This window comes from Chionomys nivalis, chromosome 19 (genome assembly GCF_950005125.1).
Source record: "Chionomys nivalis chromosome 19, mChiNiv1.1, whole genome shotgun sequence".
NCBI lineage: Eukaryota > Metazoa > Chordata > Mammalia > Rodentia > Cricetidae > Chionomys > Chionomys nivalis.
Genome location: NC_080104.1, coordinates 43812508 through 43837697, shown reverse-complemented (window position 1 = coordinate 43837697; position 25190 = coordinate 43812508). Strand labels below are relative to the sequence as shown.

The window sequence follows — 25190 nt, the reverse complement described above, 5'->3', positions numbered from 1 at the left end:
GGAACTCTTCTCAGAGAGGCCGGCCTCGGCCAGTTCGGGCTACTCGCCGCTTCAGGGCTTTTAAAAACCCCTGAGGGAGAAGCCGACAGAGGCGAAGCCGGGCAAGGTGCACGCGGGAGGCCCAGGTGGGAACTCCCGGCGCGGCCGCCAACTTGAGCCGCAGCCGAGCGAGCCGAGCCGAGCGAGCGAGCGGGAGGGAGGCGAGCAGAGGCCGCCGAGGGGAGCCGGGCCCTTGGGTGGGGCCGGGGAGGGCCGAGGCCGCGGGCGGCGCCCGGACACGTGACCCGGCGTGTTGTGGTCCGGCCCGCGTGGGTGGCGGGAGCGGCGCGGGGGCGGGGGCGGCGAGGGGCCGGGTCACGTGACGGGGTTTAAATCTCCCGCAGCCGAGCCGCGGGGGCGCCAGTGCCGCGCGTCGAGCGGAGCAGAGGAGGCGAGGGCGGAGGGCCAGAGAGGCAGTTGGAAGATGGCGGACGAGGCGGCGCTCGCCCTTCAGGCCGGCGGCTCCCCTTCCGCGGCGGCCGCCATGGAGGCCGCGTCGCATCCCGCCGCCGAGGAGCCGCTCCGCAAGAGGCCGCGCCGAGACGGGCCTGGCCTCGGGCGCAGCCCGGGCGAGCCGAGCGCGGCGGTGGCGGTAGCGGCGGCGGCGGGGTGTGAGGCGGAGAGCGCCGCGGCCCCGGCGGCGCTGTGGCGGGAGGCGGTAGGGGCGGCGGCGGCGGGCGCGGAGCCGGAGGCCCCAGCGACCGCCGCGGCCGGGGACGGAGACAATGGGTCGGGCCTGCGGCGGCGGGAGCCGAGGGCTGCCGACGACTTCGACGACGACGAGGGCGAGGAGGACGACGAGGCGGCGGCGGCGGCGGCAGCGATCGGCTACCGAGGTGAGTGGCGCGCGCGGGGTCGGGACCGCGCAGTCGCGTCCCTCCGCGTCCCCGCCTGTGACCCGGTCCCGGGCTGGCCGGGGCCCCGAGGGCTCCGACGGCTCCTCGGGCTCGGCGGCGGTGGCAGCGCAGCTCGGCCCTGGCTCGGCCGCGCGCCGCCGAGCTCGCCGGCCCTGCAGCGGAGCCGCGCGCGGACTCGCCGCTCGCCCGGGCCGCTTAGCGCTGCGCGCAGTCACCCGGGCTCTCGTAGTTGTCGTTGAAGTTTTCCCTCCCTCGGATGCTTTTGACCCTAGCGCCTTTATTAAAGTTGCATTTTCCTGGCAGCTCGCTTTGGGCTGTCCCGTGGCTCGACCTTCTGCGATTGCGTTTGCAAGCTGACACCTGTATGGTGGTGTTTTTTTCCTTTTGGACCGATATCTTTTTTTGAAGTTAGAAATTTTAATAGACCAAAGCTGTTTCGTGAGGCACCGTCTTAAAAATGTAATGAAATGACTGTTCTAAAAACATTAATTTCCTGAGATTGCATTTAAGCACCTAGGTATAGAAGAGTAATAATTTTACAGTACTTATTTTTTCTTCTAAAATCATGTGCTCATAACATTTTTTTTAGTTTCCTAACATACCTGTTATTCTGAAACAAACCGACTTCTGTATGCCATTGACACCAAAGGTGTTGTATATGTAATAATGTCATCTGAACTTCTTTTGCCCAGAATTTATCGGAGTCTGTCAGTATTTGTGGACCATCATGTATTTAAAAGAAAAGAACGGCGTGCTAGGGACTGGAATACTAAATAGCCCTGGATTTCAGCTACTAAAGGAGAAACGGAGAGTGTAGTGTGAAGCATGTTTTATGTTCTTTAAAGTGTAAATTTGCTAACGCTGAGGCTGAGGCAGGAAGTTTTCTACTTTGAGGGCTACAGAAAGACTGGCTGGGGCAGGGAGGACACTGCTAAGGATTAAGGTTTTTTTTTTTTCTTTCTTTCTTTTTCTGAGACAGGGTTTCGCTGTAACAGTCGTGGCTGTCCTGGAACTCACTGTAGAACCAGGCTGCCTCCCCTAGTGCTGGGATTAAAGGCATGTGCCACCTACCACTGTCCTGTTTGTGGTAATTTCTGTTTGATGCATTTCATGAAACTGTAGGTTTTAGCCCTTGACGTGAAGCTCAGATCCTATTTTTGAAGGCATGTTTCACCTTAAGCTTCTTTTAAAAAAAAAACAAAAAAAACTTTTTTACTTTTGAGACAGGGTTTCTCTGTGTAACAGCTCTGGGCATCCATTGTAATTAAGCTGGCCTTGAACTCACAGAGATCGACCTGATTGCTGAGGTTAATGGTGTGCACCACCACTGGCCAGCCCCGTTTTTGATTTTTGAGCTAGGGTTCCACTTTAGCCCAGGCTGGTCCAGATTTCACTGTTCTGTGTAGGTTAGGTGTTCTCAACTTCTGTGCTTCCCATGTGCTGGAATCATAGATGTAAGTAAAACCTTTCTGGTTTTTTGATTTTTGTCTCAATAACCTGAGTCTTGCCATGTAGCTCAGACTAGCCTGAAAGCGCCAGTGCCTGCAGGTGTGCACCGCTAGCCCCAGATGAAGATGGTTTTGGCAGTAGCCTTTGTTTTCTTTCACAGACAACCTGCTGTTCACTGATGAAATCATCACTAATGGCTTCCATTCCTGCGAGAGTGATGAGGACGATAGAACTTCGCATGCGAGCTCTAGTGACTGGACTCCACGGCCGAGGATAGGTATGCTTCGGACCTGCAAGCTTTGAATAAATGCCCTTTCCTTCCTTCCTTCTTTTTGAGACAAGGTGTTTTGTAGCCCAGGCTAGCCAAATTTGCTCTGCAGTCTTTTTCTTCCTTACACCTTTTCTTCTTTCTCCTTTTCCCTTTCTTGATTTCTTTGACAGTTCCATGTACCCAGGCTGGCTTTAAACTCATGGAGTCTAGGATGTAAGGATGATGTTGAACTTGAACTTCCTCCCAAGTGCTAGGATTATAGGTGTGCCACACCATGTCTCTATGTCTGAGGGTGTTCCTCATCCCTTTTCTTTTTCTTTCATACCCTTGACCAATTTTTTTCTCTTTTGCTCCATATGTAATAGTATTTTTAAAAATGTGTCTGCTTTCTTGTTGGGACAGGATCACTTTCTTGTAGCCTTGAACTCACTGTATAGCCCCCGTTGGCCTTCAGTTCCCGACTCCCTTGTGTTTAAATGCTGAAGATTATAGTTATGTGCCACCAACGTCTGCAGCAACTTCCCCAAAGCTATTCTTGTACCATCTTTAAATTTTCTCACCTTTATCATTTAGATTTAGTTTCTCAGGTATTGGTAAGGTTTTTTTCTTGGCTTCCTGCATGCTAATTCCTGAGTTGCTTCATCTTCTACCCATTTGACCCTTAAAATATAATCAAAATTATATTTAGACCTCCTAGGCAGTGGTGGCATGCACCTTTAATCCCAGCACTCGGAAGGCAGAGGCAGGCAGATCTCTGAGTTTGAGGCGAGCTTGGTCTACAAATTCAGGACAGCCAGGGCTACACAGAGAAATCCTATCTTGGAAAACAAAACCTCAGACCTAAGCAAGCTCTTGTTCAATCAGATTTTGTTTGGGATATGACGTGAAATACCTTTAAATTGCACTTTTTTTTTTTTTTTCTGTTTCTATTTTATTTTATTGGGGGGGGCGCTTTTGGAGACAGTTTCTCTGTAGCCCTGGCTATCCTGGAACTGTCTCAGACCAAGCTGACCTTCTAATTCAGAGATCCACCTACCTCTGCCTCTGTCCACTACCTGGCTCTAAATTGTATTTTTAAAATAATAATACTAATATAAATAATAATACTAAATTAAACTTTGCATAAGATTTTTATGTATTGCTAACTTATTTACTTGACAAAACAAATGAGGTTTTAATTAGAAGTGGAACTGACTGAAGCCTTTCTCCCCTAATACAGGTCCGTACACTTTTGTTCAGCAGCATCTCATGATTGGTACTGATCCTCGAACAATTCTTAAAGATTTACTACCAGAAACAATTCCTCCACCTGATTTGGATGATATGACACTGTGGCAGATTGTTATTAATATCCTTTCAGAACCACCAAAACGGAAAAAAAGAAAAGATGTTAATACAATTGAAGATGCTGTGAAGTTACTACAAGAATGCAAAAAGATAATAGTTTTAACTGGAGCTGGGGTATGTAAGATGAGAGCGCTGTGTTGTATTCCTTCCCCACTACTTGTTTTCTGCACTAGTTGAAGACTTTGTTCATAATATAGGTGTTTAGAAACTGCTAAAACCTGAGGGGCAGCAACAGTTGCTATAAATTAGTTCAGTGTTTTGGAAAGTCTTGACAATTTTTTTTTTTTTTTTGATTTTTCGAGACAGGGTTTCTCTGTAGCTTTTTGGTTCCTGTCCTGGAACTAGCTCTTGTAGACCAGGCTGGCCTCGAACTCAGAGATCCGCCTGCCTTTGCCTCCCGAGTGCTGGGATTAAAGGCGAGTGCCACCACCGCCTGGCTGACAGTTTTTTTAATGTTTATTTGTAGCTCATTTGGTAGGTGGGATCATCCCCCCCCCCTTTTTTAAAGATCTTATTTGTGTATGTGTGTTTGCCTGCATGCATGTATGTGTACTATGTGTGTGCCTGGTGCCAGCAGAGGCCAGAATTGGATGTTGGGTTCCCAGGAATTGGAACAGTTGTGGGCTCCCATCTGGTCACTAGTAACCAAATCTAGCTTCTCTTCAAGGGGCAGCAAGTTGTCTTTAATGGCTAGGCCATCTCTCCAGTTTCTGTAGTCAAGTTTATTTTTAATTCTATGTGTATGGGTAGTTTACCTGCATGAATGTTTTGTTCTATGGTGAGAAGTGCCCTGGTTGGCCTGGAACTTGCCAGGGATCCTCCCAAGTTCTGGGATTATTAGAGTGTGCTCTCATGGCTGGCTGATGGTCCCTGTAGCCTACAGGATGGTCTCAGACTTGCAGCAGTCCTTCTCTTCCAGCCTGTAAGTGTTGGGTCAGGGATGTGTTCTGGAGACAGTTTTCTTTCACTGTGAAACTGGGACAATAAAGCTTGCTGAGTCCTGATTTGAACTGCCAGGGTTTATCTGAAGGAAAAGTTTTGAGTCTAAAACTTTTTATTCATTTGGAAATAGTATCTCACTGTGTAGCTCTGGCTGAACTAGAACTTCCTTCATAGATCAGGCTGTCCTCAAACTTGCAGAGAACTAAGAAGAAAGAAAGAAAGGCATGTGCCGCCACACATGGTTATTTAAAAAAACTGGGTAGCCAGGCAGTGGTGGTGCACACCTTTAATCCCAGCACTTAGAAGGCAGGGGCTCTCTCTGAGTTTGAAGCCAGCCTAGTCTACAGCCAGAGCTGTTACACAGAGAAAGCCTGTCTTGAAAAACAAACCCAACAACAAGAAAAAATGGTGTGTGCACACACACATGAGGGTGTCAGAGGACTACTGGCAAGTGATTCCATGTGATTCCTGGCATCAAACAAGTCATCCAGCTTGGAGCCTTTAGCTGAGCTATCTTTCTGGCCCTTTATCGTAATTAGTGATGCAGGGGATTTGACCCTGGGGCTTATACATATTAGATCCTAGCACTCTACAACAGACTGATCCTTAGCCCTTTCTTGTTTTTGTTTTGAGACAGGGTGTCATTGTGTTACACAGACCTGAACTCAAGTGAGTCTGCCTCAGCTATCTTAGCTTCGAATATAGACTGGGGCCACTGTTCTGGATTTGATTATTGTATTTAACAATGTGGCAGGTTTTCTTTTGGGCCACCAACCAGCTCCCAAATCATGACACAGAGACTTACTAGTTATAAATGCTTGGCCTTAGCTTATGCTTGTCTCACTAGCTTTTATAACTTAACCTGTTTCTTGTCTATGCTTTGCCTCAGCTTTTTACCTTCCTTTCCTTCTGGATGTCCTGCATTCATTACTTCTCCTCATTCTTTCTATTCTTAAGCCTAGATTCTCCTATTTATTTATTCTTTCTGCCTGGCCCTATCCCTCTACTGCCTCGCTGTTGGCCGTCCAACAGGCAGTGTTACACATGTAAGTAACACCTTTACATAGTTCAACATAAGCAGATGTGATCTCTACTTAAAGTAATATTCCATAACAAACAAAAAATCACATCCCTTAGCTGGGTATGATGATGCATGCCTTTAATCCCAGCATTTACCTGTCAGGGCCTGACTGTAACCTCCTCACTGGTATGTAGAGATAGACTCCTGGATCTCAGTGGTTTGCCAGCCTAACTAAAGTGGTGAGATCTAGGTTCAGCAAGACACGATTTAAAAAAAAAACAAGAAAGTAGGTGGCCTGTGTTTTGGTTTTTTTCAAGACAGGGTTTCTCTGTAGCTTTGGAGCCTGTCCTGGAACTGGCTCTTGTAGACCAGGCTGGCCTCGAACTCAGATCTGCCTGCCTCTGCCTCCCTAGTGCTGGGATTAAAGGCATATGCCACCACTGCCCAGTGGTGGCCTGTTTTTTAATGCTAGCACTGTGGAGGCAGAGAGAGGCAGGTGTCCAGGTCAGGCAGGGATCTATAGTGAGACGCTGTTAAAAGACAAAATCCAAAGAACCCATAAGTAAATATGTTATATTCCTGGACTGGAGAGATGATTCGTAACTAAGCTCTTGCTGCTGCTAGGCGGGGACCCAGGTTCAGTTCCAGCACCCACATGGCTGTTGTCAACTGCATGATGTGACTCCTTCTGACCTCAGGACACAAGGTGCCCGTGTGGAGCACAGATACACATGCAGGTTCCCTTACAGACATAGAAAACAAAAGGAGTAAAGCCTGACAGCTTTTTTGGGGGAGGGGGAACCTCTATTTTTTCCTGGTTTTTTTTTGAAACAGGGTTTCTCTATGTAGCTTTGGAGCCTGTCCTGGAATTTGCTCTGTAGACCAAGGCTGCCTTCAAACTCAGAGATCTCCTGCCTCTGTCTCCTGAGTGCTAAATTAAAGGCATGTACTACCACTGCCTGGCAAATTACTTTCTTAATGGTATGTGAGAGACAGTTGTACTATTGAACGTTTTGAATACCCAGGACGCACAGCCCCTTTATTGTAATGGTTTTTCTGTTGTGATTGTCCCAGCTAGTCTTGAAAATCTGAACCTAAAAGCCCCTCAGTCTCAGCCTCCTAAATATCTGAGACTACAGTCATGTACTTGTGTGCCCAGCTTCCAGTACAGTGTTGAAATTTTGGAATTCTAGTGTTCTCGAGGTATTAAAAACTGGCCATATGAAAGCAGTTTCTTTGGTATTATCTGCAAGGAAGTCTTACCTACTTTTTGGTTAAAAAAAAATGAGGTTAGCCGGGCGGTGGTGGCGCACGCCTTTAATCCCAGCACTCGGGAGGCAGAGGCAGGCGGATCTCTGTGAGTTCGAGACCAGCCTGGTCTACAAGAGCTAGTTCCAGGACAGGCTCCAAAACCACAGAGAAACCCTGTCTCGAAACCCCCCCCCCAAAAAAAAAATGAGGTTGATTTACTCTAATTATATTTGCTTTAATTTGTTTAAATGCTTAAAGGTTTTTGAGGTTGGCCCGACTTAGCACCACTAAAAACAGTATGTGGCAGATTAATTATTCTCATTAGTTTAGTTGTCTCTTCTGCATTTGAAAGAAATTAGAAGGGTGGTGTTTCTGTTCCTCAAATTTAACTTTTCTTTGCATTCTTAACCACCTAATTGTGTGTACTAGAGGTCCTAATTATGAAGGTAGATAATTGAATGTTGTGAATTATGTCTTGTATATTTCAGGTTTCTGTTTCCTGTGGAATACCTGACTTCAGATCAAGAGATGGTATTTATGCTCGTCTTGCCGTGGACTTCCCAGATCTCCCAGATCCTCAAGCCATGTTTGATATTGAGTATTTTAGAAAAGATCCAAGACCATTCTTCAAGTTTGCAAAGGTATCACAGTTTTTTGTTTGTCGTTCATGAGAAAGTGTTATTCTCATGTATAGACGTCTTAAATTGACATTCGTTGCCCAGTGAAGTGAATGCTACAGTGTGGTAGGCAGAACTTTTGTTGTTTTAGGACTGATTGTAAATAATTTTTGGTCTTTTGTCTGTCTCCCCCACTCCTTTAGTGGTTTGTAGATCATAAAAAAAATGACCTGTTTTGACTTTGAATCTATTTTCTGAGTCATAAAGTTTATAGGACCTACTGTAGTATGGTTTGTAGTAGACAAGTTTTAACGTGTGCCTCTGTCTGAAAAACGATTTTTAGTTACCAAAGATTGAGATTACATTATTTTGATGAACAGATGACAGGACCCTTGTAGAGTCTTCTAGTCTTTCTAGTTCATAAGTCAGTCACTAGCTGCATATGGCTATTGAATACTTGAAATGTGTTGATGTAAGTGAAGGACATACTTAGGGATATTAGAGATTTTGCTAAAGAAAAATGAACTACTAATTGCATTTATTAAATATTAACAAATATTCAGAAATATTTGGTAAAATGTTCAGGAGTCAGGCATAGTGGTGTATTCCTGCATTCCCAGGATTAAAGAGGCAGACAGGAGACTCGTGACTTCATGATCAGCCATGGCTACATTGTGAGACTCAGCTTCAAAAACAAAACAGCAACAAAAATTTTTATTAGGTATTTGAAATTTTCACTTGAATGTGAATTAGAAAATTGAAAACTGCATCCCTGGCTCCATACATCTGCTGTGCAGCTCTGCTGCTATAGAGTATAGAGTATATATATCAAACCAAGATTTTCATCTGTCACTAGAAAATGTTGCAGTTTTTCTGCAGCTCATCTCAAATTTTCTTTATTTTTGAGGCAGTCTGTAGGCCAGACTAGTCTTGAACTTTGTATAGCCATGGATGGTTTTTGAGATTCCCGGTCTTCCTGCCACCACCTACCACCACGCCTTTTGTTAGTTCATTTTTATGGGACTTGTAAATAAATCCCAAAGGCTCTTCTGTATTAGACTTTTTTAGAGAACCCAGAAATTAAATAGGATCTTGAAAGTTTTATTTCAGAAGGGGTAGAGTGGTGAGTGGGTGATGCGCATGCCAAAGTGAAATGTGGAAAACTCACATACATGCGTGTGTGTTCTTGGAATTGAACCCGGTTGACAGGATTGGCAGCAAAGCCCCTTTACTCACTGATCCATCTCACATCTTGCAGGCCCTAAGCTGAATTGTAAAAACTGTCTTTATATGGTATATTTACAGAACTGTGAGGGAATACTCTCAGCACCCTAGGTGCTGGAATTATAGGGGTAACCACAGTTTGCAGCTAGGATGTGCTATTGGAATCTCTGATACTTAGCGATGCTGCCCTGTCTCAACAATGAGAGATGTCTGATGTCCTATGAACTCAGTCAGTAGACACAGGTTCAGAAAGGTCAGCAGGTACCTAAGTTACTTTCATGTCTTACATAAGCAGAGTTGGTTAGTGTATCTGTGTTTTCCCCAAGGTTTTTCATGTAAATTCTGTTGTGAGCGGGGCACTGCATTGCCAGTAGTCACTTTTGTCACTGTTTTACAGGGTATCAAGTATAGATACATCTCTAAAATTAAGGGTTCTGTACATTTTTAAAATTATGTTTAGTTATTTTGTGTATGTGTGTATATTTTGCTGCTCTTTGGGGGATTATAAAGGCTGGAATTCCAGTAGGCATAGCATGAAAATGCTCTCCAATAATATGTAACAAACCCAGGGTTCAGGAGGTGGAGGCAGGAGGATCTCAAGAGGTAAAAGGCCAGTCTCTGCTTAACACTTGAGTTCCAGGCCAGCCTGGGTTGCAAATGGTAGAGCTTTAGGCCCTGGATTCAGGCCCTAGCAAAGGACATATATGCTAGACTGTTTTTGTTCTTAGGGTTTAATTGGGTTTATGATGCAAGTGAGGAGCATAAAAGTTAGCCTTCATAGAAAGATGTACATGGTGGAATCAGAGATCCTCACTCCGTTTATGGATGATATTCTAGACACAGACTCTTAAAGGCTCCAAACATGGCTAGGAAGGAAATCTGGGGAAAACCTTTCACAGTCAAAGACTGGAGAGATGAGACAGTGCGTGAGTGCATTCTACTTAGAAAGTTCGGAGATCAGTTTCCAGCAACTTGTCTTTATAGCTGCTGGCGATCACCAGTCCCAGTATAAGCCTGTGCTGCTGGCCTCCACCTCCATGGCACCTGCGCTCTCTCATCCCAACCCCAGACATATAATTAAAAGTTTTAAAATAGGGTCTGGAGAGATGGCTTAGAAGTTAAGAACACTCAAGAGTTCAGACCTGTTAAGAGGGACCTGGGTTTGGTTCCTATCACTCATGTGGTGGCTCACAACCATCCATAACTACAGCCCGCTGAGAGGGTCCAATGTCTTTCTAACATTCTTGGGGACTAGGCAAGCAATACATATACATATTACCTATAGGCACAACACTCATAAAATTTCTTTTTAGTATATAAAAAAATAAGGGTTAGATGTGGTAGTACATACAGGTCTTTAATCTCAGTACTCTGGAGTGAGAGGCAGGTGTATCTCTGTGTTCCAGACCAGTTAGGGCTACATGAGACTCCGTCTTTAATTCAGCCTTATACATGTAAGCTGTATAACATGTATAACATGTGAAGTATGTATGATGCTCTACAGCATTATAATGTGAAATACAAGTATGGGTTTTGCATGTACATGTTCAAGTTCAGTAGGGATTAGTTTTTAGCTTCACTAATTGAATTTCTTTCATTAGATTAGACAGATCGGTGTACTCTGAAAAAATCTTGTTAGACACATGTATAATTTTAAGTATTAGCTGACTGAGCTGTGAGTTTATTTAAATGGACATATAAATTAATATATTTATAGGATATACATTATGGGATGGTTATAGCTGACTAGTGACATACTTTCTACTCTTACACTCAGACATTGTTAATTGTAATCTCTGTGTTGTACAATATATCATCTAAACATCATTCTGTCAGATTGTGTCTGCTCACCAGCTTCTTCCCGTCTTACCACATCCCATTAGCTGAGAGTTAATTGGTAATGACTAGGAGTTCTCAGGTTGTTTTTACAACACGACACTGAAATTCTACTGTATTGTCCCTAAGTCGTTTCAGTGACAGCCAAGTCCACTTAATAAATCATCTCTTTGCTATATGAGGCCATATGGCAAAATGTGTAGCCCATACAGCCTAAAATATGCACTGTCATGATCTTGTCTAGAAAATCTGTTCTCTTAAATATCCCCACGAGGAAGCCAGCAAAAGGTTTTTATTGAGTAAACTCTACTGAGGTTTTCTGAATGAGTATGAGAGTCCTTACTGGAATTTTTGGTTTCTCTATGGGCATGTGTGTGATGTTTATGCAATGCCCAGGTACAAGTGTGCGTGTCACAAGTGGTGGCCAGAGTTGACTTTGGGTATCTTTCTCTATTACTCTCCCCACATTGTGTATGGAGGCAGGGTCTCCTGTTTCTGCCTCCTGCATGCAGAGTTATAGCAAAGGCTTACCCACTGACCCCTTCCTCCCCAGCCCTTCACTTTTTTGTGTGGTGCTAGGGATTGAGCTCTTAGCCTCCCACATGCTGAGAAAGAGCTGGGTTTTTCCCTGTAGCCCTGGGTGTCCTGCAAAATTTGTAGATCTGGCTGGCCTCAAATTGGGAGGTCTTCCTGTTTCCTGCCTCTGCCTCAGGAGTGCTGGGATTAAAGGTGTGCACCCCAAGTGCCCTGCAGAATGTTAGCTTTTAAAACTCATATTTTAAATTTGAACTCAGTAGAATGGTCTAACACTCATGATTGTTTTTTTTCTTTTATTGGAGGGCTGGGGGTTCTCTGTAATAGCTTTGGCTGTCCTGGAACTTACTTTGTAGATAGACCAGGCCTGCCTCCCAAGTGCTGATTAGAGGCATGTCCACCATGCCTGACTTGAATGGTTTCCTTTTCTGTATGTAACAACTCTGGTTGTCCTGGAACTTGCTCTGTGGACCAGGCTGGCCTTGAATTTCCGGATATCCCCTGCCTCTGCCTCCCAAGTGCTAGGATTAGCAGATTAACAGCTGCATCCCTGCCATTGGTTTCTTAAAAGGCTTTAGGCTGAGATAACCTATCTGATGTAAAGTTCTTTTAGAATGCTATAATTTCTAGCTATCCTTTAGTTTGACCTTTGTGTGCTGGGCTTTTAGGATGTGCCGCACAATCCAGACTCAAATTTTTTCTGTATACGTTGGAATGGAAATCAAAAATCTTGGATTTTTGTGTAATGGACCACAATATATATGACTTCATAGAACCTAGGTTATTGTTGAGTGTGGTGGTGTACATCTTTTTAATTCCAGCACTGAAGAGGCAGAGGCAGGTGGGTCTTTGAGCTTGAGGCCAGCCTGGTCTACATAGTGAGTTCCAGGAGAGCCAGGGCTATGTAGAGACAGACCCTGTCTCCTTAAAAAAAAAAAAAAAAAAAAAAAAAATTAGCTTACTAAGTTTAACTTGTGAGTTACTAAATAGGTGAAAAGTGAAGTCCTCTAATCCCTACAGAAATCTCAGCCTTGTTTACACTTGCTGTGTGTTCTCATGTGTTTATACAGACAGAACCATCCATATGTGCATACAATTTCAGGGTTTTTTTTTTTTTCTTAATAAAACCAAAAAGATTACTCCCTGGTGACTAACTTGCTTTTTTCCTGTGTCATGAACTATTTTTCAGTTTAGTGCATGAGAGCCCTCTCATCTCTCAGTGGCTAAATATTCCACTGTATGGGTGTACGTTACTATACAACCAGTTTCCCTATTAATGGACATATGGTTGTATTTAATTTTTGCTAACATTACAATGAATTAGATAGAGCCTATATTGTAAGGAAGTAGAAAGTATTGCTACTTTAAAGAAAAAAGAAACTTCCTTTGCCATAGTCACTTACTAAATGAAATTGAATAAAAACACCGTCAAGTTAGGAGGACCAAAATTGATACTTTTTTCTGATCTTTTTGCCATGTGTATATCTGAAATCTTTGTTTTTAAAGAAGAAACAGCATTGAAGCATTATTTGGGGGTAAAAACACACACACAAAATCCAGCAAGTCAGCATTCATGAGCAGCTCTGTTCTATCCCAGTATGCCTGTGCAGTGGAAGGAAAGCAATGTTGGTAAGGAATTAACACTTCAGCTTTAAACCCCCAGCAGGTTGATAATTATGAATGATAATCCAATAGCTTTAAATAATACATTGAGAGCCTTTTTTAGTTGTGAAGTCACCATACCCTTTGATACCTGTAATTTCAGTGTAAAGTTTACCCTTTTTTTCCTTTTAAAAAAAATCTGAATTTACAGCCAACAAAATTCTGATGTACCTAAGGTATGTATTTCTTCTGACTTACATTATCCATTAAGATGTGTTTATGGGTCACCTTACCTTGTTCAAGGGACCACGTTCATGCTCAGTTTTGTATAGTTATAGCCCTTTCCTAGGTGTGCCATCGTGCTTTAAAATGCTCACTTTGTTTATTAAAATATATACATGGGGGTTATGATTAGTACATTTGACTAAACAGAAGCAGGATATCTGTTATGCTTATTTAATTAATGTAAACCTTTCTGCCTTTTGCATTATGTAGGAAATATATCCTGGACAATTCCAGCCATCTCTGTGTCACAAATTCATAGCTTTGTCAGATAAGGAAGGAAAACTACTTCGAAACTATACTCAAAATATAGATACCTTGGAGCAGGTTGCAGGAATTCAAAGGATCATCCAGTGTCATGGTTAGTAAATGTCAACAGTGGTTTCTGTGGTGTGCTTAGTTAGATAGAAATATTGGGCACGGAAAGAAGCTGCGTAACGAGATTAAGCATTATTTGATAATCTTGAATGTACATAACTGAAAAACATACACAATAAATGCAGAAATAAGGCCTGTGGTGTATGCCTAATGATAGGCAATTCAAGACCAGCCATGACTATATAAGACAACTGAGCCAAGGTTGGTACCTTTTTCTTTTTTTTAAATATTATGTATACAATAGTCTATCTGTGTGTATGCCGAAGGCCAGAAGAGGGCACCAGACCTTATTACAGATGGTTGTGAGCCACCATGTGGTTGCTGGGAATTGAACTCAGGACCTTTGGAAGATCAGGCAATGCTTTTAACGTCTGAGCCATCTCTCCAGCCCTATATGTGTATTCTTAAATAACCCATATTATATTCCTTGTAAGACTTCAGGAAAACTCAGCTTAAAGTTTGTTGTGTAAGCCACAAATATTTCTTAAAGCAGGTATATTTTGTTTTAGGTTCTTTTGCAACAGCATCTTGCCTGATTTGTAAATACAAAGTTGATTGTGAAACTGTTCGTGGAGACATTTTTAATCAGGTAATTTAATTCATCTGCTCATTTTAGGAATCGTGTAAACTTGATATTTGTTGCTTCTACCTTCATCTTTTCTCCCCTCCTGTAAAAAGCATGTGCTATACAGAAGGAACGCTGGAAATTCTGATAAATTATGTTTTCTACCTTAAGTAGCAAATCCTTGTATAGTGAAGGTGTTAGAGCACACTAAGGAGGAGGGGTGTTTGTGCGCGCGCGTGCACGAGCTTGCAAGTTAACCTGAGTGTGTGTGTGCATATGTGCGCGCTTGCCAAGTTAACCTGAGCTATATAGGAAGAGTCGTTTAAAAAAAAGAAAAAGTTGAACCAATGGTGGCACATTCCTTTAATCCCAGCACTTGGGAGGCAGAGTCTCTGTGAATTCAAGGCCAGCCTGGTGTAAAGAGGGTTTCAGGAGAGCCAGTACTATTACACAGAGAAATCCTGTCTCAGAGAAACAGAAGTTGGAATGTTGTTTGGTTGGTATGCCTGTTTTAACATTCAGAGTCCTGAGTTTGCTGTCCAGCACCAGTAATCTGGTTAATCCCAGCACATCGGTGGCTGGAGAATAAGAAGCTGAGGGTCATGCTCAGCTACAAACAAGTGATACCAACAAGTGATAGTGAAGTATTTACTACACGAAAACATAGCAAGCCGGGTGGTGGTGGCGCAGACCTTAATCCCAGCACTTGGGAAGCAGAGGCAGTCAGATCTCTGAGTTTGAGGCCAGCCTGGTTTACAAGAGCTAGTTCCAGGACAGGCTCCAAAACCACAGAGAAACCCTGTCTTGAAAAACAAAACATATAAACAAAAAAATATAGCAACACACATCCAGAAATAGTCACACAATTAATTATGTATGATCAGGAAAAATAGTATATTGGAATGGAGTCACTTTCACAAACATTTTTAAAGGTCAAGCTTTTTGTTTCCATTTTTTCTTGTGCTCGCTTTTTGCATGCTTAGTATTTTGTGTGCACACAGGTGGGCATGAGGAAATGACAGCACTTGTGTGGAGGTGAATAATAAAGGAGATCAGGGTGTTGGGGTCAGAAGATCAATGGGGATGGGGAGGTGTCAGTCCTACCATGTGGACTCTGGGAGTTGAATTCAGGTTGTTGGCTTGGCAGGAATTGTCTTCACCTGCTGAGCTGTCTTATGTTTCCTGGGAATATAATATTGGCTGTTTCTAACTGGGGCTCCCTTCACTTTCTCAATTTGTGCAGGTAGTTCCTCGGTGTCCCAGGTGCCCAGCCGATGAGCCACTTGCTATTATGAAGCCGGAGATTGTCTTCTTTGGTGAAAATTTACCAGAACAGTTTCATAGAGCCATGAAGTATGACAAAGATGAAGTTGACCTCCTCATTGTTATTGGGTCTTCTCTGAAAGTAAGACCAGTAGCATTAATTCCAAGTAAGTTGGTTTAGGGGAACAGTTCTGTATGCCATGTGTTGTGGATCTGTGTAAGAGGTAATTTTACTGTTTCTATTTAGAGAATAGTTGAAGGTCTAACTAAGCTTTACTTTTTAAAAAAAACTTCTTTGTGTATATGAATGTTTTGTTTACATGCATGTATGCGCACCATTTGGATTCTTTTTTTTTTCTTTATTCTTTTTTAATTAAAATTTCCACCATTTGGATTCTTTAGAACTGGGGTTACAGATGGTTGTAGGCTATCTTGTGGGGGAATCTGACAACCCCATTTGACCAAAGTGGTCACAAGTACTCAGATTGGGCACTTTACATGTTGGTAGGCACCACCCCCTTTCTTTTGAGACAAGATCTCACTATAGCCTGGGATATTCAGACCAGGCTGGCCTCATACTTAGATATGTCTTCTGAGTGCTGGGATCCAAGGCATGTGCTACCATTCCCACCTAGTAAATCTTTGGTAGTTAGGAGTGATGACACATACTTGTAAGCCATGTCGTGGTGGCGTCAGGAGTTCAAAGAATAGCGCCTGCCACATAGCAATTTTGAGGCCACCCTGGGTTAGATGAAAAGATAAAGGTTCATTTGCTTATGCCCAGAAGCTGGCATAGCATAAACACCTTTAGCCCCAAGAGGCAGATCTCAGAGTTTAATTAAGATCATCCTGGTCTATATACATATAGTGTTCCAGGACAGCCAGGGTGACAAAATGAGACCCTGTCTTAATACGCCTTCCCTGCCCCCCCCAGAAAAAGCTTATGTCCAGTTCAAGTTTGCCATTCTTGAATTATTCTTTCATGTTTCTGTTGCCACCTCTACTGTGTGAAGCAGCTAAGACTATGTGCCCTTTCATAGCAAAGGGATATGAGATTCTCTGAGCCTTCCAAACACCTAAAGCCACATGTTGTGCTAGATTGTCATCTTTAAAGCTAATTCAAAGGAGTTTTATTATTTAAAAGTTTAAGCTTTCTGAGATGAGCTCTCTGAGGCTGGGACAGGACTGCCAAGTGTTTAAGGTCAGAGAATATGGGAGAAATATAAATAATATAAATATAATATAAAATATAAAACATATAAATAAATATAAAATGTCGCTTCTCTGGCCCCCACCCCCATTTTTTATGGCTGAGACAGTCTCGCGGGGTTTTTGGCTGCTGTCTTGGTGCCCACCCATATGTATCTATTGTGGTTATAATTGCTTTCTCTTTCTTTTTCTAACCCCCCTTTCCATCCTGTTTTTAGGTTCCATACCCCATGAAGTGCCTCAAATATTAATAAATAGGGAACCTTTGCCTCATCTGCATTTTGATGTAGAGCTTCTTGGAGACTGTGATGTCATAATTAATGAGTTGTGTCATAGGTTAGGTGGTGAATATGCCAAACTTTGTTGTAACCCTGTAAAGCTTTCAGAAATTACTGAAAAACCTCCACGAACACACAAGGAATTGGTTCATTTATCAGAGTTGCCACCAACACCTCTTCATATTTCTGAAGCCTCAAGTTCACCTGAAAGAACTATACCACCAGACTCTGCTGTGATTACTGCACTTGTAGACCAAGCAACAAAGAACAAAGTTGACGATTTAGAAGGATCTGAATCAAAAAGTTGTATGGAAGAAAAGTCACAAGAAGTACAGGCTTGTAGGAATGTTGAGAGCATTAATGTAGAAGACCCAGATTTCAATGCTGTTGGTTCCAGTACCGGAGAGAAAAATGAAAGAACTTCAGTTGCAGAAGCTGTGAGAAAGTGTTGGCCCAATAGACTTGCAAAGGAGCAGATTAGTAAGCGTCTTGATGGTAAGGAATGCTGTTTGTTGAACCATTTCAAGTATTGTGATCCAAGAAAGAGGATTCCCCATGTCAGAGAAAAATTTAGTGCTGTGTGTTGATTTAGAGAAAGGTGGTATGTTTATTTTTGCAGGCAATACTGTGATACAGGGCTTCAAACGGCTAGGCAAGTGATCTCCTGAGCTATAACCTCAGCTCTAGGAGTGGGTTTTAAAATATATTGCTGTGCTGTTTTAAGTGGTAGAAATGACTTAAGAAGATGGATGGCTCACCAGGTCAAGACACGCTGTGTTTCTTGGACACAGGAGAGCAAACTGGCCTTTAAATGTATCCAAACCATAGCTATCTAGACAGCAGCAGAGCACTGTAATATAAAATGTTTTCCATCCCCTATAGAAATGAAACATCATCAAACTTTATATATATATAGCCCTGGCTGGCCTCAACAGAGATCCGCTTTTCTGCTGGGATTAAAGGTGTGTGATACCCAGCTTTGACAGTTTATAGTTCCTCTAAAGTTCCCTAGAATTGTGGCCATAAGCCGTCACAGCCCAGGGTAAGAAATCTTAGATATTAATGGTGAACTTCTTGCTCCATCTCTCTAGTACTAGGATCATAAATATGTGCCACCATACCTGTAATGTTATTAACTCAAATTTTAGTGGAATAGAATAAACGTTTAAATTCTGGGGCACTCTACTGTCTGCATACTTGTAAATAAGATGTTTTAATATTTCTGAAGCAGAAGACCCTGATAACAGAGCCCAACTTTTAAGCAGTAATTTATCCTCATTCCAGGTAAACATGAACACTTATGTTTGGAAATGGTGGTATGAGCGGTGGTTTAGGTATGCTACATAACTCTCCCCCTCCCCTAAGTCTGGACATACACAACGGGAGACTAAGCTCTGGGAAGTGTAACTTGCCTCTATCATATATACATCTTTGCCTCTGGAGCAGTCTTTTATCATACTGTATTTTACAGACTTTGTAGTCTGTAAGGTGAAAGCTACTTTTGTTTCTCATCACCTTAACTAATTAACATGTAAGCCAGGCATGGTTACCTACAATACATACCTCTTATAAATTAAGATAAACGGGTAATAAGATAACACAACCACAACCTAGAAAGTTTGTGAGCCTTCCACGACAAACCGAACCGACACTTGTAGAATGATTCAAACAACTGAGAGTGACATCTCTTACCACTCTGTTTCAGGTAATCAGTACCTTTTTGTACCACCAAATCGTTACATATTCCACGGTGCGGAGGTGTACTCAGACTCTGAAGATGATGTCTTATCCTCTAGTTCCTGTGGCAGTAACAGTGACAGTGGCACGTGCCAGAGCCCTAGTTTAGAAGAACCCATGGAAGATGAAAGTGAGATTGAAGAGTTCTACAATGGCTTGGAAGATGATCCTGATAGACCTGAAGGTGCCGATAGAGGGGATCAGGAGGGAGTTAATGAAGCTGCAGCCATGCGACAGGAAGTGGCAGGTGTGAACTATCCATCAGACAAATCATAACGTTATCACAGCTGTCCAGGTACAGGAACTGCTCCACCAGCATTGGGAACTTCAGCATGTCAAAATGAATGTTTACTTGTGAACTTGAACAAGGAAATCAGAAAGATGTAATATTTATAGACTGGAAAATAGATTGTCTTCTAATTTTTAAAGTTCCATCATATTTCTGTACTTGTACATTCAACACTAGCCTTCTTTAAAGGTACTAGGTATCTTTAATCAGCTGTTAGTTGACTTCAGTTTCCTTTAAAGGTTTCATTTGTATGATACCTCCATATGTATATATAATTTTGTTTTTGCGTAATGATTTTCAACATTTTAAAGTTTTCAAAAAGCCATTGGAATGTTAATGTAAAGGGAACAGCTTATCTAGACCAAAGAATGGTATTTCACACTTTTTGTTTGTGACATTGAATAGTTTTGAAATCCTCAATTTCTGTTCTGAATTATTTTTAGCAGTTACCTTTTGAAACACTGGCATTTTCAAAAACTTGGCAGCTAACTTTTTAAAATCACTGATGACTTTACAATGTGAGAAGGAAGTCAGCATGTGTGGGGAGCACTCAAAACCTGCTCAGTTTGAAGTTGTATTTATTGCTTAAAGATGGCATGTACTTGCTGCAGTCAGCAGACTAACCTGATAAATGATTTGAAAATGTTTCAGTTGCTTTAGAAACAATAGTCCTGTCTATAGGTCCCCTTAGCTTAACCTATCACTGTGGTAGAGCCTGCATCTATTGTCACCACAAGTACTAAACTGCCAAGATGTGCATATGCAAAGCCTTTCTGAACCTAATAATGGTACTTCTACTGGGAAGAGTGTAATATTTTGGACTGCTGTTTTTCCACTTATGAGGAAAGCAACAGGTCTTAATTAAAGTTCCAAAGTAATAAATTGTAACTCAGCCAGAAAGTACATTGTTTCCTATTGAGATTGGTGTAATGTATCCCAAAGTGTTAGCCTTGTATTATGGAGATGAATAGTCAATGAAACTAGTTCTTATTTATTTAAAAGCTTAGCTTGCCTTAAAACTAGGGATCAGTTTTCTGAACTGCAGAAGCGTTTAGCCTTTCAAACAGTTCACACCTCAAATTACAGTATTTATTTTACAGACTTCTTTGGAACATTACCCGCAAATTTAAATATTCAATGTTGGTTTAGTATTTATTACCAAAAAAAAAAAAAAAGGTTTTGAAATATAGCTGTTCTTTATGCGTAAAATACCCAGCGAGGACCGTTACTGCCAGAGAAAAAGACTAATAAAAGTGGCTCATTTCCCTACCTAAAAGATTTCAATCTGAATTTGGCTTACACTAAAGAATGCAGTATATTTAGTTTCCATTTGCATGATGTGTTTGTGCTATAGACAATATTTTAAATTGAAAAATTTGTTTTAAATTATTTTTACAGTGAAGACTGTTTTCAGCTCTTTTTATATTGTACATAGACTTTTATGTAATCTGGCATATGTTTTGTAGACTGTTTAATGACTGGATTATCTTCCTCAAACTTTTGAAATACAAAAGCAGTGTTTTATACTTGTATCTTGTTTTAAAGTCTCATATTAAAATGGTCATTTGACTCCCTCCCCCCTCCCCATTAACTTGCCAGCCAAATAAGGTTCGCTCATGTTGGGGTCTTCTGGTGTCTGATTCCTTCTACCTCTAACACCAACTTACTGTTGAGAACGAATCTCAATGACATGAATGTGGAATGAAAGCACTAGAAGGCGCCTTGTATGGACCATGGTTTTCCCTCTGTCAAATTAGATAATCATAGAAATAGCCAGAGCCTCACCTTGTGGCATAGAGCCAAAAATGTGAGCAACAAATGAACTCTGCCAGGTGTGGTGGGCATGCCTGAGACAACAGGGTCACTGAACGACCGCTGAGACTAAAGTAGGTGAGAAAGGAAACAAAAATACCACCATGCTAGGCTTCAATATACTATAGGAGTGTTAAGTAACTGAAGGAAGATGGCATTTACAGGAAAGAATGAACCTTAAAAATGTGAAAAGACATCCAGGGCCCATCTAAGCATTTTAAAGTCCCATTTAGTGAATAGCTTGAACAGCCTTGACAGTTAAGAATACTTACACCAGCAGCTGAGTGCATTTACATATTCCTTAGCACCAACCAACATTGGGGCTTGTGACTTCAATGCCTGCTTCTAGCCTCTCGTTTATAGTGCACAGAAAAGATATACAAACCTCCCTGAGTTTGAATCCGATGAGATCCACTGGAAGTTGAAATAGTAAGCTATTAAGCTTTTCATGGCACTTTTTAAGTTGAAAAAAATATTTGCATTGCAGCTAACAGAGTTACATATTTAACTCTTTCACAGTTAACAAGCTCACCCTTAAGATTTTCTAAAGCACGGAGAATTTAACAAATACTGCAGCATCAGTTCCAAAGTGGCCACTGGTTCTGTTTCTGGCAACTTTGATTGTCAACAGATATACTGGCTGTATATCTCAGGACTCGGGAAAGAGGGAAGAACATCAAGTTAATATACGTCTGCACGGACATTTAATGTAGTAAAGATGTTTCCGCCATGCTTTTATGGAGGCAGATAATTTTTAACCCTTAAAACTTGAGCTTAGTTCAATTACAGCCACAGAAACTACTGGTATATGAATGTCACTATTTTATTACAAAACTTTTATTTACAAAATGGAAAAATAATCAAATAACTAAAGGCAGGCCATAGTTAGGTTTTTACCCAGTGATTGAAGAAACATTAAGCAACAGTTCCATGCACTCACACATCAGGTCATTTCTGAAATATGCAAACTCTTAAAATTCCTGTTAGTAAAACTTTTAATGTATTCACAATACTGTATTTTTATGAGGACGGGGACAATTCATGGTTATGTACAGTTTAGTATTAACAGTTGCTCAATTTTTCTTTAATATTTGGCTTTCATCAATACAGTAGTGAACAATTTGCAAGTGAGAATTACAAGTACTTCTCACTTTGCTGAAATTCACAAGAAAAACACAAGTGGTTTGATCTCTTTGCACTAAACAGAACAAAACTCCAAGGTTATATTAAACTGAAGCCTTCATTGTGATCAATAGCTTGGATCAATTTAGATCGTAGAGTTTCTTTTTCTGTATATTTTGGTAGATCTAAAAGATTAAAACAGGTATGGGAAACCGGAAGATAGCTCTCACCACCTCCTGTTGACTGGATGACTAGTTTCAGACTCTTCATACCAAGAATGGGAATGCGATCACTACCTGTCAAAAATACTGCCAAGAAAGATGATTTAGACAACAGTCCAGTGACCACAGCCTAGCTTTGCATGAACATCACCCACTGTCTTAAAAGTGCTCAATAAATACTTGGTGAAGAATGTTGGTATTGACAAGCATTTAGAAGTCATTTAGAGAACTGGTTAAACTAGTTTGTGTGTGTGTGTGTAAGTCAAAACTTTTAGAAGTTCTCTCCTGCCACACGGGTGCTGGGTTCTGGAGTCAGGTGTTAATTGCTAAGCTGTGTTTACTGTTGCTTTTTACTTTGAAACAGGATCTTGGCAACTGCCCAGACTTCAACCCTATTTTTCAGCAGACCTTGGAACTTGAGATCCTGCCCATGTCTTCTGAATAGCCAGGACTTTGCAAAAGCAGTGCACACTCTTAACCCATAAGTGAACACTCCTGAGAGTGGGGAGACCTTCAACAGAAGGAATGCCCTAGAACATTTTATACAAGGTAACAAATAGGAAAAGAAATTAAGCAGAGAATCCAAGTTAGGTTTCCGAATCTCAACCACCTGTAACAACAGTTCCAGGGGATCAGACACTCTTCTTGCCTCTGAGGACAACATACATAACACAGATTCAGCATACATATAAATAAAAATCTTCAAAAATAGCAAAAACTAATTTTTAAAAACTGAGCTAATATTTATAATTTTTAAGCATTAATTATGTATACAGTGAACTCAGAACCTCTAGAAGAACAGTCAGTGCTCCTTAGCCTCTGAGCCATCTCTGCAGCGCATATTTTACAATTTTAACAATTAGATTCTTGTCTAATAGACTATACAGCTGGTCAGAAATACTTACATAGAAATTGCTTCTTCTTTTCCAGTGGTAATTCATGAAACACTTCCCAAAAAATTTTTATTGTGGGATGTTCTGCCCAATACTCCCCTTTGTATTCTGTATTCTAAAAAGAGTACAGACAACTTTTTTTAGCATTAAAACTTATATCACGGGTGAAGTGAACTACTGCAATCCTACTGGTTCCCAGGAAGAGGGAAGAAAGAACAGATCTAAAATCACCAGAAATGCTTATGCAACACTATCAATAAGGATTTATTAAAATAGCACGAAAGGTTTATTAAAATGCTAACATGAAATTTTATAAAATTTTACTGTTTCCAAGAAGAGAAATCAAACTTTTTCTTTTTTAAACAAAAATGCTACGAGGAATACAACAATATTCTGTGGTATAAATTTCTGAGCCAGCCCTCAAAGTCTTTCCCTTGTAGCCCCCTCCCTGTAGGAGTTACCAATTTAACACTAGATTTGCCAGAAAAGCACTGGGTGGAGAGCCACTCAGTCGGGGCACTCCTATGGCATTTTCTCAAGCACCTCCCCAGTGCCATCAAACAGTGCACTGTGGGTAGGAGGGGCTGGGGTGTCTACCAGTTACACCAATGAGTTGTACATACGAAGGGCAACAGCATACAGATGGGCTAGTTTTTCAGCAGCCAGCCATATCCTTCCCTTTCTACACTGACAGGTAAAGGCTGGTATTTTCCTTACCTTCTCCAGTTCTTTCCAGTCGTAATTTGTATTCCCAATAACCATAGCTTGTAATTCATTAGGCTGAAAGAGCAGGAGAACTTTCCCTCCACAGACTTTATGAAAGCCTGCATGGAAAGCATCAAATAAAGATGCCACCGATTTATTGAATATGTAATCCACATAGGCATCAACAAACTCTTGCCTAGAAATGAAAGCAAAGCATAGTTACGTGGGTCACACGCACCATCTATGGAGAATACTCAGAACTGTCCAAGTCGCTTTTTCACTTCTTGCCACTTTTCAACTCAACTCAGAAAAGACAATTTCAACGAAAAGGACACCATCATTATGGGGAAAATAAAGCCAAGCCAAAACCACACCAAACCCAGAATAGGCTATGTACAGAGACCCTATCTTGAAGGAAAAAAAAAAAAAAGGCCTTCATGTTATTCATTCCTAGGCTACTTCTACTTGAAAAAACAAAAAAAAGGTAATTTCCTATTCAGAGTAAGGCAACTGGCTATCAAAAAATTTCAAAATAGACCCAAACCATGGAGAAATAAGACACTGGGTGATAGCCGGGCGGTGGTGGTGCACGCCTTTAATCCCAGCACTTGGGAGGCAGAGGCAGGCGGATCTCTGTGAGTTCGAGACCAGCCTGGTCTACAAGAGCTAGTTCTAGGACAGGCTCCAAAACCACAGAGAAACCCTGTCTCGAAAAACCAAAAAAAAAAGACACTGGGTGATAAGAGATCTCCCTGGAAGCAGGAGGTTTATGCTGCAGAGAACAGATTTTCCATACCTTTGGTTTCAATGAACCTATATAACATTCATACCCAAGGAATAGGTATTAAGCATTCTTTCCTTCGAGATCATTTTTTAAAAGTTACAAATTCTTTGTTTTTTGCTTTTTTAATTTTCAAAAGAGGTTTTCTCTGTGTAGCCCTGGCTGTCCTGGAACTCAGTCTGTAGATCAGGCTGACCTTAAGCTCAGATTTATCTGCCTCTACCTCCAGAGTGCTGGGACTAACAGCCACTGCCAGGCTAACAACAGTTTCTTTTCAAATGTGTGCAGTAGACACAAGTGGTTCTTTCCTGCCTCTCATGATATTATGGAAACTGTAAAGAAAAATGCAAAGCTGGTCAGATGGCTTATTGGCTAAATGCACTTGCTACCCAGCTGGATGAAGGAGAAAAGTAACCCTCATGGGTTGTCTTCTGACCACCATACAGGTACTATGGCATAGTTGTTTGGAGTTACAGGCAGCCGTGTGCCCTGGGAACAATGCTGGGTGACTAGACATAACGGTTTCTATTTGATTCTTTACCTCAAACCCTTAGCACTCTCTAAGAGGGGGTCAGACTCGGCGTCGGTGAAATGAACTGGTGGCTTCTGAGTGCCCCAGCCCATCTTACACCTCTTCCTCTCATCAGCTAGTCAGCTGCCGCCAT

The 25190-nt window shown here is 41.8% G+C and overlaps 2 protein-coding genes across 7 annotated transcripts in view; one reads left to right on the top strand and one right to left on the bottom strand.

Moving 5' to 3' along the window:
- The first annotated feature begins 400 nt into the window (after positions 1 to 400).
- On the top strand, positions 401 to 20523 carry Sirt1 (sirtuin 1). The gene is made up of 9 exons (XM_057751467.1): positions 401 to 875; positions 2506 to 2622; positions 3836 to 4077; positions 7666 to 7818; positions 13486 to 13633; positions 14160 to 14239; positions 15459 to 15645; positions 16906 to 17460; positions 18671 to 20523. Exons 1-9 carry the CDS (start codon positions 464 to 466, stop codon positions 18976 to 18978), a joined length of 2202 nt encoding a protein of 733 aa, XP_057607450.1. The 5' UTR covers positions 401 to 463; the 3' UTR covers positions 18979 to 20523.
- Positions 20524 to 21214: 691 nt separating this feature from the next.
- Positions 21215 to 25190, bottom strand: part of Herc4 (HECT and RLD domain containing E3 ubiquitin protein ligase 4) — a 75370-nt gene continuing 71394 nt past the window's right edge. For all 6 annotated transcript variants that reach the window (XM_057794845.1, XM_057750983.1, XM_057750982.1 and 3 more), the window contains 3 exons: positions 23757 to 23940; positions 23052 to 23154; positions 21215 to 22233 (listed from right to left, as the gene is read on the bottom strand). In XM_057794845.1, coding sequence (XP_057650828.1) covers positions 22025 to 22233; positions 23052 to 23154; positions 23757 to 23940 — 496 coding nt within the window. In that variant the 3' untranslated portion in view covers positions 21215 to 22024. The remainder of the gene's footprint in view (positions 22234 to 23051; positions 23155 to 23756; positions 23941 to 25190) is intronic.

What these genes read in the sequence shown, in the direction of transcription:
- Sirt1 (XM_057751467.1), top strand. Translation starts at nt 464, where the DNA reads ATGGCGGACGAGGCGGCGCTCGCCCTTCAGGCCGGCGGCTCCCCTTCC. An exon ending in TAGTTTTAACTGGAGCTGGG is followed by an intron (nt 4,078 to 7,665) that starts GTATGTAAGATG and finishes TGTATATTTCAG; the next exon opens with GTTTCTGTTTCCTGTGGAAT. An exon ending in CATTCTTCAAGTTTGCAAAG is followed by an intron (nt 7,819 to 13,485) that starts GTATCACAGTTT and finishes TGCATTATGTAG; the next exon opens with GAAATATATCCTGGACAATT.